This window comes from Typopeltis vanoorti, chromosome 25, assembly GCF_054136105.1.
Source record: "Typopeltis vanoorti isolate ZY-2024b chromosome 25, IOZ_Tvanoo_1.0, whole genome shotgun sequence".
In the NCBI taxonomy this organism is placed as follows: Eukaryota; Metazoa; Arthropoda; class Arachnida; order Uropygi; family Thelyphonidae; genus Typopeltis; species Typopeltis vanoorti.
This window is the reverse complement of record NC_143573.1, coordinates 3863127-3880280: the sequence shown is the minus strand read 5'-3', so window position 1 is coordinate 3880280 and position 17154 is coordinate 3863127. Positions and strand designations below refer to the sequence as shown.

General features: G+C 35.3%; 1 protein-coding gene across 1 annotated transcript in view; it reads left to right on the top strand.

Moving 5' to 3' along the window:
* The first annotated feature begins 3572 nt into the window (after nt 1-3572).
* Art4 (arginine methyltransferase 4) overlaps nt 3573-17154 on the top strand; it is a 327729-nt gene continuing 314147 nt past the window's right edge. Inside the window, 1 exon segment of the mRNA XM_090414215.1 lies at nt 3573-3922. Coding sequence (XP_090270341.1) covers nt 3790-3922 — 133 coding nt within the window. The 5' untranslated portion in view covers nt 3573-3789.

Below are 17154 nucleotides of genomic sequence, written 5' to 3'. Positions count from 1 at the left end.
AAGGTAGAAGTGGAGGAATTTTTTGAGGATTTAGAAAAAGCAACTGACACAATGAAAAATGAAAAGTTGGTCCTTGTTGGGGATCTAAATAGCAGAGTAGGAAATGATTGTGAGACATACAAAAATATTTTGGGAAAATTTGGAGAAAAGAGCAAAGCTAATAATAATGGCAAATATCTGTTGGATTTCTGCTCAGGACATGGACTGGTTATTACTAACACCATGTTCCAACATAAAAATGTGCACAAATTCACATGGAGAGAAGAGGCTAGGAATAAGAAAAGTCTCATTGACTATGTTATTGTTGATAGTGATGTTTTCTCCCTGGTGCAGGACACCAGAGTGTACAGAGGATTTGAAATTGGAAGTGATCACTATTTAGTCTTGAGCAGGATAAAATTGAATTTCATATTGAAAAGAATAACATGTAAGAAAGTTTTAAAGCGAATAAAAGTTGAGCTGCTCTCAGATGTGAACTGTAGACTAAAATACAGAAATATTATTGAAAAGAAAATGAAAGAGTTTGAGAACAGGAATCAAACCTTGGAGATTCAGTGGCAAACTCTGAAGGAAACATTGATTGATTCTGCCAGAGAGGCATGTGGTGAGGTTGTGTGCAAGGATAAAAAAATCAGAACTCCCTGGTGGACACAGGAAGTTAAAGAGGCAGTGAAGGAAAAGAAGAAAGCATATCAAAAGTTCCTGGCAAATAAGTCAGCTTTTACTCTTACAGAATACAGAGACAAATGTAAGAAAGCTAAACAATGTGTAAAACTAGCTAAACAAAAGTCATGGGAGGACTTTGGCAAGAATATAGAAAATAAATATCAAGAAGGTGGCAAAATATTCTGGAGGTTGTTGAAGAAGCTTAGGAATGGAGGAAAGAGTGCTGTAAAAGGAATTAGAGATGATAAAGGTGAAATGAAAACAGGAGAAAAAGATATCCTTGAAGTATGGAGTAATTACTTTGAAAAACTGCTAAATGAAACAAGCAGTGATGACAGCACAGTGGTAAAAAACACTGACCAGGCATGCAGTCAGGAATACATATCCATACGTGAAGTAGAAAAAGCCATCAAAGGCTTGAAATGTGGAAAGGCAGCAGGAGTAGATGATATTCGACCAGAAATGCTGAAGTATGGTGGTATAAGAGTCTTACAGTGGCTGCACTGCATAGTTCAGAAAGCCTGGACAGAGGGACGAATTCCCGATGATTGGAGTAGAGCTCTCATAGTACCCATATATAAAAAGGGAAATAAAACTGAATGTGAGAATTACAGAGGTATTTCCCTACTGAGTGTTCCTGGCAAGATCTATGCAAGTATACTTGAGAAACAGTTGAGAAGAATTGTGGAAGAAAAGCTTGGTGAAGAACAAGCTGGATTCAGGCCAAATAGAGGCTGTCAGGATCAGATCTTCACTTTACGACAAATAGTCGAGAAAGCATGGGAATATAACAAAGATCTGTATTTGAGTTTTGTCGATTTGGAAAAGGCTTATGACAAGGTGCCAAGAGAGAAGCTATTCAATACGCTGCAGTTATATGGTGTCAATGGGGCATTATATCAAGCAATACTTAGTCTTTATTTGAGTTGTGAGTCAGCAGTTAGAATTGAAGGACATACAGGAAGATGGTTTAATGTTAAATCTGGTGTGAGACAAGGATGTACATTATCCCCTCTGTTATTCATTATCTATATGGATCACATTATGAAGGAATGTGGTATTAAACCTGATATCAAAATTGGAGATGTTAATGTCAGCTCTTTGCTTTATGCGGATGATGTTATACTACTAAATAAATCCGCTACAAGTCTGCAAGATTCTCTGACTAAATTGAATAGCTGTTGTAATAGATATGGTATGAAGGTCAGCAATAAAAAGACAAAGACAATGAAAATAGGCAGAATCATTGAAAATGTCAACTGGGTTGTGAATGGAGAACCTGTGGAACAAGTAAAACATTTCAGCTACTTAGGCACAATTTTTACTGAAGATGGTAAACTAAATATAGAAATAGACAACAGAATCAGCAAAGCTGGTATCGTGGGAAGTCAATTGAATAAATTCATATGGAATAAGAAAGAAATTAGTCGGAACACTAAATTAGCTGTATACAAGACTGTGTTCAAACCAATTTTAACTTATGGATCTGAGAGCTGGGTCAGAAGTAAAACACTTGACCAAAGACTAGAGACCGCAGATATGAGAGTCCTGAGAAAGATTAGAGGCATGAACAGATGGCATCAATGGCAATATCATATTAAAAATGAGGATATTAGGAAAGAACTTGACATTGTTAGCATCCAGGAATGCGTTAGCAGAGCTAATCTCAGATGGTATGGTCACTTAAATAGAATGGGAGAGGAAAGATTAGCAAAACAAGTGTTCTCTGCCAGGTTGGCAGGAAAACGACCCAGAGGAAGACCAAGATATAGGTGGATTGATACGGTACAAAGTGCCTTAGACGATAGAAATATAAGATCTGATAATGTTGGAGTCTTGACAAGTAACAGACTGATTTGGAGGAAAATTGTAGATAGGAAGTTAGTAATGATGTAATTTTTTCATGTAGTACTGTCATATCCTGTACACCCCTTGAGGGTACATGGCAGGAATTTGATGATGATGATGATGATAAAAAAATCAGCTAATGCCTTTTATTCCCATATAGAGAGTAGATTAGGTGAGGCGTTTTTACCCTATCTAGCTTTTAGAGACTCAGCGTGCAGTTCAAACTCCATCAGCAGCCAATCAGTAATAGCTGTCACTAATTAAAAGACTATCACTGTTTATAAGCGGTAGCCGATGAAGAGACGGGAAAACAAGTGTGCTGCTATCTCTTGTTACCTAACCCTAACAGGATATGTTTCTGTCTTAAGTACTGTGAGATCTACCGTCGTTTTTCTTGAGTTCACGGGACGAGAAACCCGAGTTTCGGGAGAAAAATCCCGCTTGCCCGTGTCAGAGATCTAACTCGAGAACCGGTTGAAGAAAGGCTTACAAAAATTTCCTTCAATCGCTGACCAGACTTGATCTTAAGTCTTTCTTTGTGTGGCTTAGTGCAGAGGATGCAAGCGTCACATCCACTGAACTACAGAGGCCACAAGTCTGAAATACTGTGTTTTCTATTTTATTTTCTTGGGTTTACGGGACGAAAAACACGAATTTCCACTATAAAAACCTATTTTCTTGTGCCAGAGATCGACTAATTCTTTTGAGCTGTATTTTTATGAACAGGACAAAAAAAAAAAATTAAAATTCATGTATGTTTAGCAAAAAGTGGAACATGTTAATTAAATACAATGAAAGAACCCTTTTCTGGGTCTGTTTACATATAGTATATATGTTACATCTAGTGTACAGTTTTTCTGTACGCGAATTATTTATTAATGTTTTTATAGTTTTCATTCAATTTTATTTAATTATAAACATTCATTTGTTTAAAAAAAAACAAGGAAAATCGAGTTGGCGTTTTTAATTTCCTTTTACTTATTACGCTTTTTTTTTTTTTTTCTCCCAAAAAAGAAATTCTGTCATGGATAAAGCGTCATTGCTCTTTGTAGTAGGAATTGTATTAACGCCCTCTAATTTTATAATATAATTTCTGCAATGTGTTTCTCTTAGTGATGTGTGAATCTAATGTAGGATTTATCACTTTGTTAAGATCACACAGCGGTTGCTGCTTTATTTGTTTGTGATGAACTCGTGTTTGTTAATGAGAAAAGGAACATTTAAACTTATATCTCGGGATTTTCGTTATTCACTTGGTGGCTAGCATTCCTAAATATGGCGGCCACATTTGAAGGAGTTAGTGTGTCAACCCTATGTGATAACTTAGAAATTGTGACAAAATTTTCAGGCCCCGTTACTTTAACCCTTGCCGATGAATATGAAAACTTAACACTTAAATTAAAAGATCGTAAGTATCGTCGAGTGCATCTACTTAGCAGTTTCTATAAATCAGAATTTCCTTTGTCAAGTTTTCAACATGCGGTGTTGTTTACTGAATTTACAAAGCCAGAAGCGACCTTTTGCAAATTTTTGGAAATGCATTTCTTCACAGTTATTCGTGTTATCAGTGCGACAGTCCGTATTTCAGCTTTAACACTCTGTTTTCTTAACGCATGTGTTGCAGGGTGTCCTATGTCAGTTATCCTTGATTTTTATGAACTAAAATGATAGTTTTAGAATGCTACTTTTAGGTAAACTTCATGCCTTTATGTATTTTTATCAAGACCTGAAAATAGCCCTTAAGCCATAAAATATTAAGCAAAAGACCATTACTGCTACTTTTTAATATTCCTTTCTCCTAAAATGGAGAAAGAAATAATAACAAAAACTGTTGTTTTCATTTTTAGATACTAGATATGCTAATTTGCACAATGTTTCCTAGGTCCAGATGTGGTAAATGTTAGAAATGATTTTTTATCTTGCATCAACAATGCTTGTGTTTTGGGCTTTCCACCTATCTCTCTCACTCTCTGAATCTTTAGGTGACGTCTTTTGTATCTTTCATTTATTGAAGGGGTGCTCCCTTCCCATTTGTGTGTTTATATGTATAGATACACATACATGCAAACACACACACGCACACACATATATATATATATTTATTATTACCAGGAAAGCAGAAATAAAAAAAAAAAAAATTTTACTCAAGTTTTGCTAGAGTATTTGTTTGTATATATATATATATATGTGTATTGTATTCCAAATGATGCCCCCCCCCCTTTTTTTTCGGTGGGGGAAGGTTATCAAGTATGGATAAAAATCTTTGTTTCATAGTTCATCTTGAGCTGTCCAAAAATGGCCTGAAATGTGACCCTAAGTGTGGCAAACTGTCCTACTTATTGACTTTAAACCAGTCAATGTAGTGTTCTTTTCACAGCATTCTGGCCTTTTACTTGCAGATCTTTTGGAGTTATTGTGGGCTTCATGTTGCCATGAAACGGATCATAGAGGCCCACTTTGAGTAACATAGCATTTCTCAAACTTAAAAAACAACAACTCATTCCTTATTTGTACGAGATGAAGTTGCACAAAGGAGTGAGTAAGCATTTTTTTTTCCTTGTCCCTTTCCCTTGTTCTGCAGTTTCCAAAATCTCCTCAGCGTCTACCTTATAAATAACTAATATCTTTAATATCTTCTTTGCCTTTAGCCTATCAACTTTTGATAATAATTTATCCGTAATACATTCTCTCAATCTGTCCTCATACCCACATTTCTGAATATAATTTTTGTTTCCTGCATTTCATCTATGACATTTTTTTCATCCTTTAAATCTCAGCAAGCAGTTTGAGTACAGTGGTCCAAGTGTGCCGTATATAATGAAGCTATCCTTATTTTTCATGATCTTATCTAACATAAGGATAGTTTTCAACTATGTCCCCCTTCCTCCTTTTTATTTTGACGTTAGTGATATCTTTATACTACATGTATAGTGTTTGATGAATTTTCACATGACTTTTCTTTTTGCTGCCTAACTGTGTACTGAGTAGTGATTCAGTAACAATGTGAGCATCATTTGGGCTGGCTGTTGTGTCAACTAGCAACAGGAAAGTCATTTTAATATTTGTTTTATATGAAAGTTCGATACTTTCACAGTAAAAAATGGGGAATGTTAAATATATCCCTCTTTTTTTTTTTTTTTTTTTTTTTTCCTGCACTATCATATGAGGACCTAAATTTATCACCAACTTTTTTTGGCCAACTCTCAGGCAGAAAATAGGCAGATTTGTCTCATCATTATTGTACATGGTGTACAGCAAATATTGTGAAAAGTTAGAGATTACATGTTTAATAACATAAACCTATTTGAATTTCTACTTAATATTTGAACCTTCCTATCAGGGTCATTATTGAAGTACAATAAATATATACACCAACACAAGATGAAACAAGATGAACTAAATTTCCCTGTGACATATTGTATAGACTAGTTTAAACTGTAAGTGTTTGTCATCTATTGAATCTCTTCTGCTTTGGTGAATGAAGTAAAATAATAAAAATACAAATAACAAAAACCATTAGCTAGCTAGCATTTTCAGCAAAATAGTTGACTACTGCCAAATCCCTGAAAACTACATCGCCAAGCTGGGAAAGACAACACTTATTGTTAACAAATTACCTTATTTGGGAGGTGGGGAGGGAGGTAGTGCATTGTTAGTATTTCTTCATTTTCCCTCAAACTTTTAAGCACATGAGCACATGCTAAACATTATTCGCTGAATTTCAGACCTAGTAAACCTACTTTTCATCTCCCTTTTTCATTTCAACCACCTCTGTTGTTTGGAACTATTTTCCTTACCCAAAATTTTCCCAAGTTATGAATTAATGTTGTTTTGAAAACATACCAACAGGTTCCCTGTTTTTTTTTTTTTTGCTTCTGCATCACAATGATGTGCTATAGATCTCACAACTTCTTGTGTTGAGACTGATTAAAAAAAAGCCATTTAGTAATTTAATTATGATAATTTAAAAGATATATTTCGGTGATTACACCACATTTTTTATTATTCAGTTATACAAAATACTGAAATAATAGTTTCAGTATTTTGTATAACTGAATAATAAAAATTGTGGTGTAATCACCGAAATATATCTTTTGAATCAATTAGCCACAGAAGTCTACGCCTGCAACTATGATAATTTAATTACATCCAACTAATATGATAAAACCAAGTTAACCAAATTATAAGGGGGACCGGAAAGTAATCGGTTATTTTTCATAGGTCATTTTTAGCCGATTGTTTTTTCTTAAATAACACATAAATTATTAAATTTGATTTTTATTTAATAAAAAAAATTTTTTTTTTAATTTTAGATTATTTTTTTTAAAATTAATTGAAGAGCACCATTTACATCATTGTATGATGTTTTTTTTTTCACCAAGGAAAGAATGCTACCAAGGCTACCAAAATCATTTGCTCAACTTATGGAGACGTATTGAAGGTTAACAAATGTCAGCGATGGTTTAGGAGATTTGCAGAAAAAAAATTTGATCTCTCTGATCATCCTAGATCTGGAAGACCTCTTACTCTAGATGATGATAATGCTCTTAAGACTCTCGTTGAATCAGATCCAGAGTGGCAGGGTTCTTAAACAGGGTGTATGGGTACCGCATGAACTGTCAGAAAACAATGAAGCACAGAGACGGGCGATTTGCAATTCATTGTTGACCAGACAACAAAATGACCCCTTTTAGGAACGAGTCATAACTAGTGACGAAAAATGGGTGCTGTATAAGAATAATAAATGCAAAAAACAGTGGCTTTCTTCAAATCAAACTCCAATTCCAACACCTAAAGATGGACTTCATCCACAAAAGGTTCTGTTGTGTGTTTGGTGGGCTATTCATGGAATTATTCATTACGAACTCATAGAACAAAGTAAGACTATCATAGCAGCCATCTACTCGGAACAATTAGAGTGACTACATCAAGCATTGTTAATCAAACTTCCTGTGCTTGTCAATCGAAAAGGGGTAATTTTGCTGCAAGATAATGCAAAACCACATTCTGCAAGAATGACTCAAGAAAAAATTAGGCAGTTAGGATGGGAACTTCTACCACATCCTCCATATTCGCCGGATATATTGCCACTAGTGACTATCACTTATTCAGCTCCTTAGAACACAGCATAAGAAATAAAACCTTCCATTTGCAAGATGATGTCCAAAGGAGTTTGATATCATTTATTGCCTCTAAAGAAAAAACTTTTTTCAAAAAAGGAATTCTAAACTTAGTAGATCGTTGGAATAAGGTTATAATTAACAATGGCGATTATAGAATTGAATAATGTTAATTTGTTCTTTAATAAAATTTATATTAAAAATGTAGTTCAAAAAATTGATTACTTTCTGGTCCCCTTTATATTCAATTCATGATTGTAATATGAAAATCTAAAATTACATTATTTATATTGTGCCACCTTGGCTAATATAAATAATTCTTTCTTAGTGTTCTTCCAAAAAATTAAGGTAGGATTTTGTCTCATGATCCTACATTAAAAGTAAACAACACATCATAGAGAAAATGAAGAACATTACACTTGACAACAGATACTATTTGTCAGTTTTACCTTTATATGTCCATTTTATAAATCTCCCAGGTGCCAGCAGATATGAGAGAGTCTCCGTAGCACACTTGCAAGGATGTTGCGATATTTATCTTTTAGTATTTTGAGGAATGTTTATTGAAGGCATTGAAATTGACAAGGTGAGATAGTCCCCATTGAAGAATGGTTTGGAGATCAGAATTATGTTAGCAACTAGCAACTCTGCTAGTTGTTTAGTTAGCAGATAGGGAACCATCCATCATGTGCAATTCGTGTCCAGTGAGAAAGTTGGCAAGACAGTTGCAGAAGTCATGAGACTGACCAAATGGTGAGCTTGTGTAATACTCTTGTGCCAGTCCCAATCAAAAGCCTTGGAGATACCAAGACTTTTGACTGGGATTCATCAAACTTTCCCATAGTACTTATCCAGAGGTGGGTGACATAGGTGAGCAGTGAGCAGATCCCCCCCCCCCCCGTTGATTGTCATTGGTGGAAGGGAGGTCGTTTACATACATATTTATATTTGCATAATCAAGCTTAATTCTCAACGCTTTTCTCTTATCATTCTGTTTGGTCTGAACACCTTGTCTTCCCTACCTTCTAAGAGTACACAACCAGATATGTCCTTTTATATACTCTGTTATATCCGGCAATAATATTTATATACATTTTTTAATATAAATTAAAAAAAAAAAAAGAGATCTAAATTATCCTTTGGTTGGAAAGTAGGGTAACTCCGTCCCCAAATAAGCTTTCTTTTTTTGATATTGTTAAATTGTGACATTTTTGCATTACTATGATATTCACTCATAAAAACTATATCTCTCTTTCAAAAAAAATAAATAATAAATAAAAAAAAATGATTACATGTGGTGAATACATTTTGTGCTAGAAACTATCATGGCGAATGTGAAAAAAAGGTTGAACACCCAGTGCTCTATAATACTTGGAATTTTGTACCTTGAGTGGCATTGCTTGTAAAAAAATTTTCAGAATGAACACAATGTGGCTCTGAGTGATAAATACCAGATTTTAATTAGTATATCCTTTTTTTTTTTATTTATGCTAATGTATTTCCTCTGCATGTTTTGTTGTCTGTCTATATGGCTAAAGAGGTTGCTTAACATAAGTAAAAACTGACAAAAACTAAACATTTTCAAACAGCAGTTAATATCTCTAAGTTGAAAAGACTGGAATGATAGTTTAATCACAGGTATCATTATGCATGAAATATGCGGTCTGTACATTGTTACATAAACTGTGTGTTTCTGGCATAGAAGTCTTTAATGTTATACTTGTTAATTATGACTTTCAGATGTTGTGAAGGATCATTTCTTGATTTCTATTTAATGCGCCTTTTGTGCAAATGACTTTGGAGGACTCTTTGAACAACCTGTTAAAGTAATTCTCTTCAAAGTAGAGCATGCAGGATGCTTGCTAATTTACCGTGTGATGTTCTTTGACAACCTGCACTACAAATACTCTTTTCTTCTTCCCTTTTGTTTTCTTTGTCAACAATATATTCTTTGTTGTGGATTTTGAAACTTCTCCCAGTCTGACCTACATATATCTTTCCCCAAGAACATGAATCTTGTATACACCCCAATGTTTATAAAATGGAACTTTGTCTTCAGTGAAGTGTAGAAAACTTGTTGAAAGTTTAAAATGAAAAGCCAAATGGCTATTTTTTCTGGCGAAGTTAATTAAATTAAAGGAATAAAAATCCCTTATTATTTTACAGCCAGTATGCGAAACTCTTTTTTTTTTCATGCCGAAGAATTCGCCGATAGTTCTTCGGCATGAAACTCTTAGATCGTAGTTTTCGATCTTAGAGTTTCGCATGCTGGCTGTAAAATAATAAGGGATTTTTATCCCCTTAATTTTTGTTGAAAGTTTATTTTTCACTTGGTTAGACTATAATAAATTTAGTTTAATCCTTTATCCAAGTGTGAGCAAACAAAGTTTGCGCCTGAAAGTATCTTCAGAACTGGGGTAAGGTGGTACAACTCGTTGCAAAGGTGGAGCAAGCTAACATCACTCCTATCTCAGTATCTCCCATAATGCAAAATACATTACACCTGGCAGAGATGACCTTGCTAATGCTTCTGCCTGGTATCTTCACTTGGGCCTGGCTCCCACTGAAGAGACCTCAGTAAAGGTCGAAACTAGTCTGGGTAGTGGCCCTTCCTTTAATGCATAACATTATACATATCCACAAGGAGATGTGTTTTGCAATATGGGAGATACTGAGATAGGAGTGATGTTAGCTTGCTCCACCACGAGTTGTCCAGTGTTGTACCACCTTACCCCAGTCCTGAAGATACTTTCAGACACAAATTTTGTTTGCTCACACTTGGATAAAGGATTAAACTAAATTTATTATAATGTAGAAAATTTGATAAGGTGTTGACTGGTTTGAAGGCTGCTGATGTTGACTGACTTTAATATTTTGGCTATTTTTCTGAATGCTTTGCCAATGTATAGAACAGATACTTGGCCTTTATAATTAATTTCTGTGTTATCACAGGATGGTTCAGCAGAAAATAAATTTTTTTTTTGAGTATTCATTTTGGAGGAACTGATTGAATGGGATTTGCAGTTCTTGTTTTTGTTTGATTTCGTTTGTTTTCATTATTTTTTAGTATGTTTAAAGCTCTATTTTTTAAGGTTTTGATTATACCAAATTTTTGTTGAGGGTGATGGAATGAGTTTGCTTGTGTGCAAGTACCTGCCTGTGTAGGTCTCTTTCCTATAGATTTCTAACAATAATCTTCTAGCAAGATTTTTGTTGACAAGGATGTCTAGAAATGGTAATTTTCCATTCTTTTTTATTTCTAATGTGAATTTTATTTTCAGATGTTAATTATTCTGTACAAATTCCTACACACAGCTTCCATGAAATTTAAAAATTTTCTAAATATGACGTAATAGAGTCAAAAATATCTTGTCCTGTTGTACATTTTGGTAAGTTCTCTGCAGCATAGAAATTGATTCACTATTTCGTTTTCATTAATGAAACGAACAAATTCTAGTATATGAGCTTTACCACTAATGTCAATGGACTCATCAATTTGTAAAGCAAAATGTTGTTTGGAAAGTTTATTAGTAACTGTTTTCTCATTATCATCTGACATGTGTTTAATTTTATTTTTTATTGTATTGTCCAAATGAGGAATTTTCATAATTTCCTTTTTTGCTTCTTTGCCAAACATAATGTTTACTATTTCACAACATGCTGGTAAAATAAGAGACTCTGCTATAGTATGTGGTTTTAATTTTACAGCAATTAATTCAGCTACCTTATATGATGCAAGTTGTACCTTATCGGATATTTTAACACTTTTCAAAATATTTTACTTATTTAACTTGTATGTCTGACAATCTCTTGAAATAATCTTTAGTTTTTGAAGCAAGATTGGCTTGCTTTGTAGTAAAATAGTGTTTCAATTTAGCAGGAACCATTGCACTATTGGATAGTTTTTCCCTGCATACACGACACTGGGGAATAGGACATTCTTCCTCACTGGTCCATGTAAAACCGCAAGTTAAATATTCATCTGAATATTGTCTTAATTTTTTTTATTTTACTACATATAATGCTGTCTTCTGTATTAGTAGCAACGTCATTACTACTACTTCTTCCACTTGTACTTACCCCATCATTAATAATTGTTTGGTTTGTGTTTTCGTTTAATAATAAATTTATCCATTGTGTACTACTACTACGATGTTAGACAACCCACAAACCAAATACACATTAAAAATGGACTCCATGCTATTACGATGTTACACAACACACAAACCAAACACATATCACTTAATGACTGTAAAAGAGATGCTCCTCCCACCCTTCCTGCAAACACATGACCTATAAGCGATATTCTATTGGTTTAGAAGTCAACGCGCATAGCAGTCTTCAGTTATTAGAATCAGAGTAGCCAATTACACTCAGAATTGTGTCGTGTGACATCTTTCACTGGCGGAACACTTGTAACCAGTTCATGGAACATCGGTTAAGAACCACTGATCTAGATTATTTCACATGGGTAAGAATTATTGGAAAGCTTGACGAAGGCACAAACTGACTGATATTGCCAGAGATTTTGGAATATCACACACACCATTGTATCCAGGCTCTGGGCAGTGTTTCAGACCAATGGAACATGTTCGAAACATTTGCTAAGAGGTCATCCTCACTCTGCCACGTAGCATGAAGACAGATTTTTGGTTATAACAGCAAAACATAATTGACACATCATGGCAGGTCAGCTTGTGAGTCTGCTCCATTCAAGCACAGATATGCAGATATCTTGACAAACTGCGACAAGTAGGCCTATACGCTCAAAGTCTGTAGTCTGTGTTTCTTTATCCACAGTTTATCATAGAGCATGTTTTCAGTGGTGTTGTATCCATAAAAATTGGACAAGACACCAATGGTGTAATGTACTGTTTACACAAGTCATTTTAGTCTTTCCTCCCATTCTAGATGACGCTTGATTCGGTGTGAAAGTGATACTGCTTATTATTGCAAGAATGTTTTTGAAAGTGATAGATACGGCACTGCTGGAGTCATGATGTGGGGAGGCATTATGCTTAATGGATACACTGAGAGCTACAGGTGCTGGAAAATGGGGACTGACTGGTGAATGATATTACAACAAAGTTCTTCAATGTCATGTTTGATTGTTCCATGGTACTGTAGGCGAAGAATTAATTTTTATGGATGACGGTGCCACACCACATCGCACACAAGCAGTGGAGATACTTCTGGAGACCTTAGATATTAATCGAATTGAGTGCTCCTCAGGTCTCAATCCCATAGAACACATTTGGAATGCAATAGGGAGATGCATTGCTGCTTGCAATTCCCCTCCAGAAAACAAACAAGGGCTTATCTTTGCTCCAAAGGAGGAGTGAGCAGTTTCCCTCAAGAATTCCTGAATCACTTGGTGCTAAGCATGGTACGACGTTGTGAGAGCTGCATCACAGTTTGGGGTGGACATGTTCCATACTGAAATGTCTCTCCGGATAGTTTTCTATGAGCACTATACATTAATTTCTTAACCACGTCTTGAGGAAATTTGTTACTTTTGCCAAAAACATATTGCAATTTAATTTGTACAAAATTTATAACACATCTTTTGTATAATATAATTTATTAGTATGTTGTCAATAAATTTATGTCCATATTTGGCTGTAGTCATGAAAATATTTTCATATATAGGTAAAAGTGTAATTCATCCTTAGTTTTTGTACACCAGCGTATTCACTCTATCATTAGAACTTTGCTTTACCTGGATGGATGAGATTTGTAGGTTGAATGTCCACAATGAGCTTAAGTTAGGACTTGCAAGCATTGCCAAGACTACACAATGCATTGTTGCTATGATAAGTTGCACACTAAAAAGTAGGGGAATAAGGAAGTGGTTATATGGCTGTATAAAGCATTGGTCAGACCATACACGAATCAATGTGCTCAAATTTGGTTCTGTTCGGAGATCAATAACTAACGTAATATAAGGATTCTGGAATATTGATGATAAAGATTGTTCGATTGCAGAATTCAGTGGATAGGTATAAAGTAAGTGATATAATAGACATATTCAGGTTAGTGAAGGAAAAAGAAATGTGCTGATGGAATGAGAGAATTAATGAAGCAATTAAATCAAAACAATTTTCTGGAAATTCATGAAGACTATATCGAATGATTTATAATCAAACCATGCAGAAAAAATAAAAGATAAAACATTAGATTGAATTTACACATGAATTGGCAGAAGATATTCATGGGAATAAGAATATTTTATATGGATTAATAAAGAATAAGAGAAGCAGTGAGTAATCAGGTTTTTTAATTAATGAAGATGTAATTCATGACTATACTTATACCAGAAGAGAGATTGGAATGATGTGGTAACATTATTTTAGAGATCTGTTAAATGAAAGTGATAGTGAATGGAATGAATATATAGAGGGGAAAGAGATAATAAGGGAAATAGATCGAGCAGAAGTTGAAGAAACATGTTAGGGAAGAGGAAAAATGAAAAATCCCTTGGGATAGATGATTTTTCCATTGAATTGTTCAGAGCTTTGGTAGTTAAGGCTTGAAATGGTTGTTTGACATCTTTAGACTGATCTGGAGGAAGATTATGATATCTGAAGATGGGACTAAAGTATTTTGTTCCATTACATAATAGATGCTCAAGAAGTGAGTATAGTAATTATATAGGAATAACATTATTGTGTCATTGTGCAAAGATCTGTGAAAGGATAATGTCAACAAGAACAGGGAATAAAAATTGAAGGAGGGTCTAAGAAAAGACCAGTTTGTTGTAAGAAAAGGGAGATCAACTATTTATGATTTTTGCTGGAAGAGAAATGATTGAGAAACTGGAAATTTGGACACAACCTTTGATTTGGTTCAACAAGAAAAAGTTTGGGAAGTTTGAAAAGATAGCATAGAAAAAGAAGCAATTGTTATGGACAAGAATATGAATGTTAAATGTATGTATGTATTCTTATAACAGGGTTAAACTATAGTTCAATTTCCAATGTTCAAAGTCACTGGAGCCTCCTTTACACTTCTCCTGCAGTTCGCCATGGAAACGGCAAAAAGGGAAGTCACTGATGATGTGTTAGATAGTCTGTAGAATATGGGTGCAATCACAGTAAGGGCTATTTGCCATATTCCATTTATGTAGGAGATATCCACATCTGTCCTTATTCACCCTGATTCTGTTAATAGTTGTCCATAGCCTGCTAGGAAGGATGAAGGCTGGCGACTGCAGGAATCTTTCCCAAGAGAGCCATTTGTTTTGCAAGTTCATAGTCCATTTTTGGTTTCACTTATGAGATTGAAGGTGCTAGACCAGAAAAGGCTCTGGTTACATCCCAAAATGGGTATCTTGACTTCAGCTGAGTTCTAGGGGGATTTATTAGGGTTCATTGGAGAGGCAGTAGGGAGTTATTTGTGATTTTCTCCAGTTCTTTTAATGAAGCCTGCCTGCCTTTGTATATTTGGTGGGGTTGTATTGGAAAGCACCTTTAGCCATGGCAGAGGGGTGGATTTCAGGGTCCTGCTAAATGTACACATGGTTATGTTCAGTTGGGAGTAAGTAATGTTTGTGTGAGACTGGTTCTTAGTACTCTGCAGCAGAGTAAACAAAGGCCAGGCCTGAGATCCCAAGTACTTTGGCTCTGCAGCTCCATTGGAAACCTTCGCCCAGATGTCCTTCTATACTCAACCCACAAGCTCCTGGAAAGAATCATACTCCAGCTAGTTCCACTTAATCTTGAGTTGATGTTTCTTATTTTTATTTTGTTTTTTACTTTACAAATATGATTCTTATAGGTCAGCCTTCTATCCAGGTTCACCAGGTATTGTGGATGAGGATCATGCTTGACTGGGCTGCCACAGAAAATTAGGTTGAGTTGGCAGTTTGTCTCCTTGTTGTTAAGACGGAAAGGTGTGGGCACTATTTTGGTGGGGTTTAGCTTTAGGTGCCATTGCTCAAAATATTTCTTGAGTCTCCAAATTTGTGCAACCTCCAGGGAATCGAGGTGATTGGTGGAGTATTGCCACACCATCAGCATACATATATTTGCTTGATCTTGTTGAAGGAATGTCTGAGATATAGATGTTAAAAAGAGTTGGAGCCAAAATAGAGCCCTGAGACAAGCCATTCTGAAGGAATCTGGGTCTGCTTTTCCTTCCTCCAATATGGACCTGAATTTTGCTGCTTGTGAGCATGGATTCTAGGAAGTGTAAGCTTGTTTTGCATTTTGTGATGAAACTGAGCTTTGTGAGCAAGCCTCCAATTCAGACTGTTTTGTAGGATGATGCAAAGTCAGTGAAGACAGCTCCAGATTTCCCTGGCTTGGGAATTGCAGTTATCTCAGATTCTCGAAAGTGAGCTGGTAAATTTCGTAGAGATGATACTGGAGAACAGAGCTGACAGTTATTCCTTTCCACACTGACCAAGGTGTTTAAGGAACTCAGGGAGGCCATCAAGTCCAGTGGCCTTGCCATTCTTGGTTAGTGATAAGGCTTCCTGGATTTCCTCTGTTGTGATTGGGCTACAGAGGTCTGAAGTTTCAGGGCTTAAAGCTAAGTTGTGTCTTAGAGTAGTTTGAATATCTTTTCTGGAGATCTTTGGCTTTATCTTAGATGTTGAAAATCAATGGGATGCAACTTGGTCTGGAATCACTTCTAGAACTGTTTTGTTGTAAGTTCTTCTCCTCCAAATTTTTCAGTAGGGACCACTTTTCCAGCTAAATTTAGGGAAGTAGAGTTCTTCCATGGCTGATAACCATCTCTCTTTTTCTATTGTTGTCCAGGAACTTTATTAGTTCTTTAGCTACTAATGGGCTACCAGATTGCTCATGCAGAGCTAGCATGTTCCAGCATGTTGTATAATGGGGCTGGAAACCACGAGGGAGAGTTGCTTTTGGATGCTATTTTTACCAATTTGACAAATCTGGTATAGTTTTGGGGCACAGGCAGGATGGTATTGATGGTTTCATCAATTTTTTCACCAAACTACCTCCAACTGGATTTCTAAAGGTTCCATCTAGGGATTGGAGTAGTTTTAATAACTGGAATAAATATACTAATCTCCAGAAGGAAGGGGCGATATTGGCTGTTTGGTGTAGTGGTGAAGCTATTAGTTTGTTTAATTGATAGAATACAAACTTCAGTTGATGATTTTAGACATCCTTCTAGACAGCAGTGTTATGTTTCTTAAGGGAAGATCTTACTTCGGTAACCCAGCTGTGTTTTATAGTATGACTAAAAAAAAATCACCATATAAGAGATGCTTATATGGTGATTTTTTTTTAGGTTGTGCAAAGGTGTTTAATGGAATACTATATGATGAACTGCTGTTGAAATTGAGTACTAGAATGGATAGTCAGTTGGTAGCTTGGTTATTCATCATTGATAGTAGCCAGTGAATTATGTATGGGAGGTTGCATTCCTCAAAAGAGAAAGGAATAAGTGGAGTAATACAGAATCTGTAGTGCTCCACTTCTATTTTGTTTAATTTATATATTAGTAATGTACATGGTGTTTCAAATTAAAGTACCCCTAGAAATCT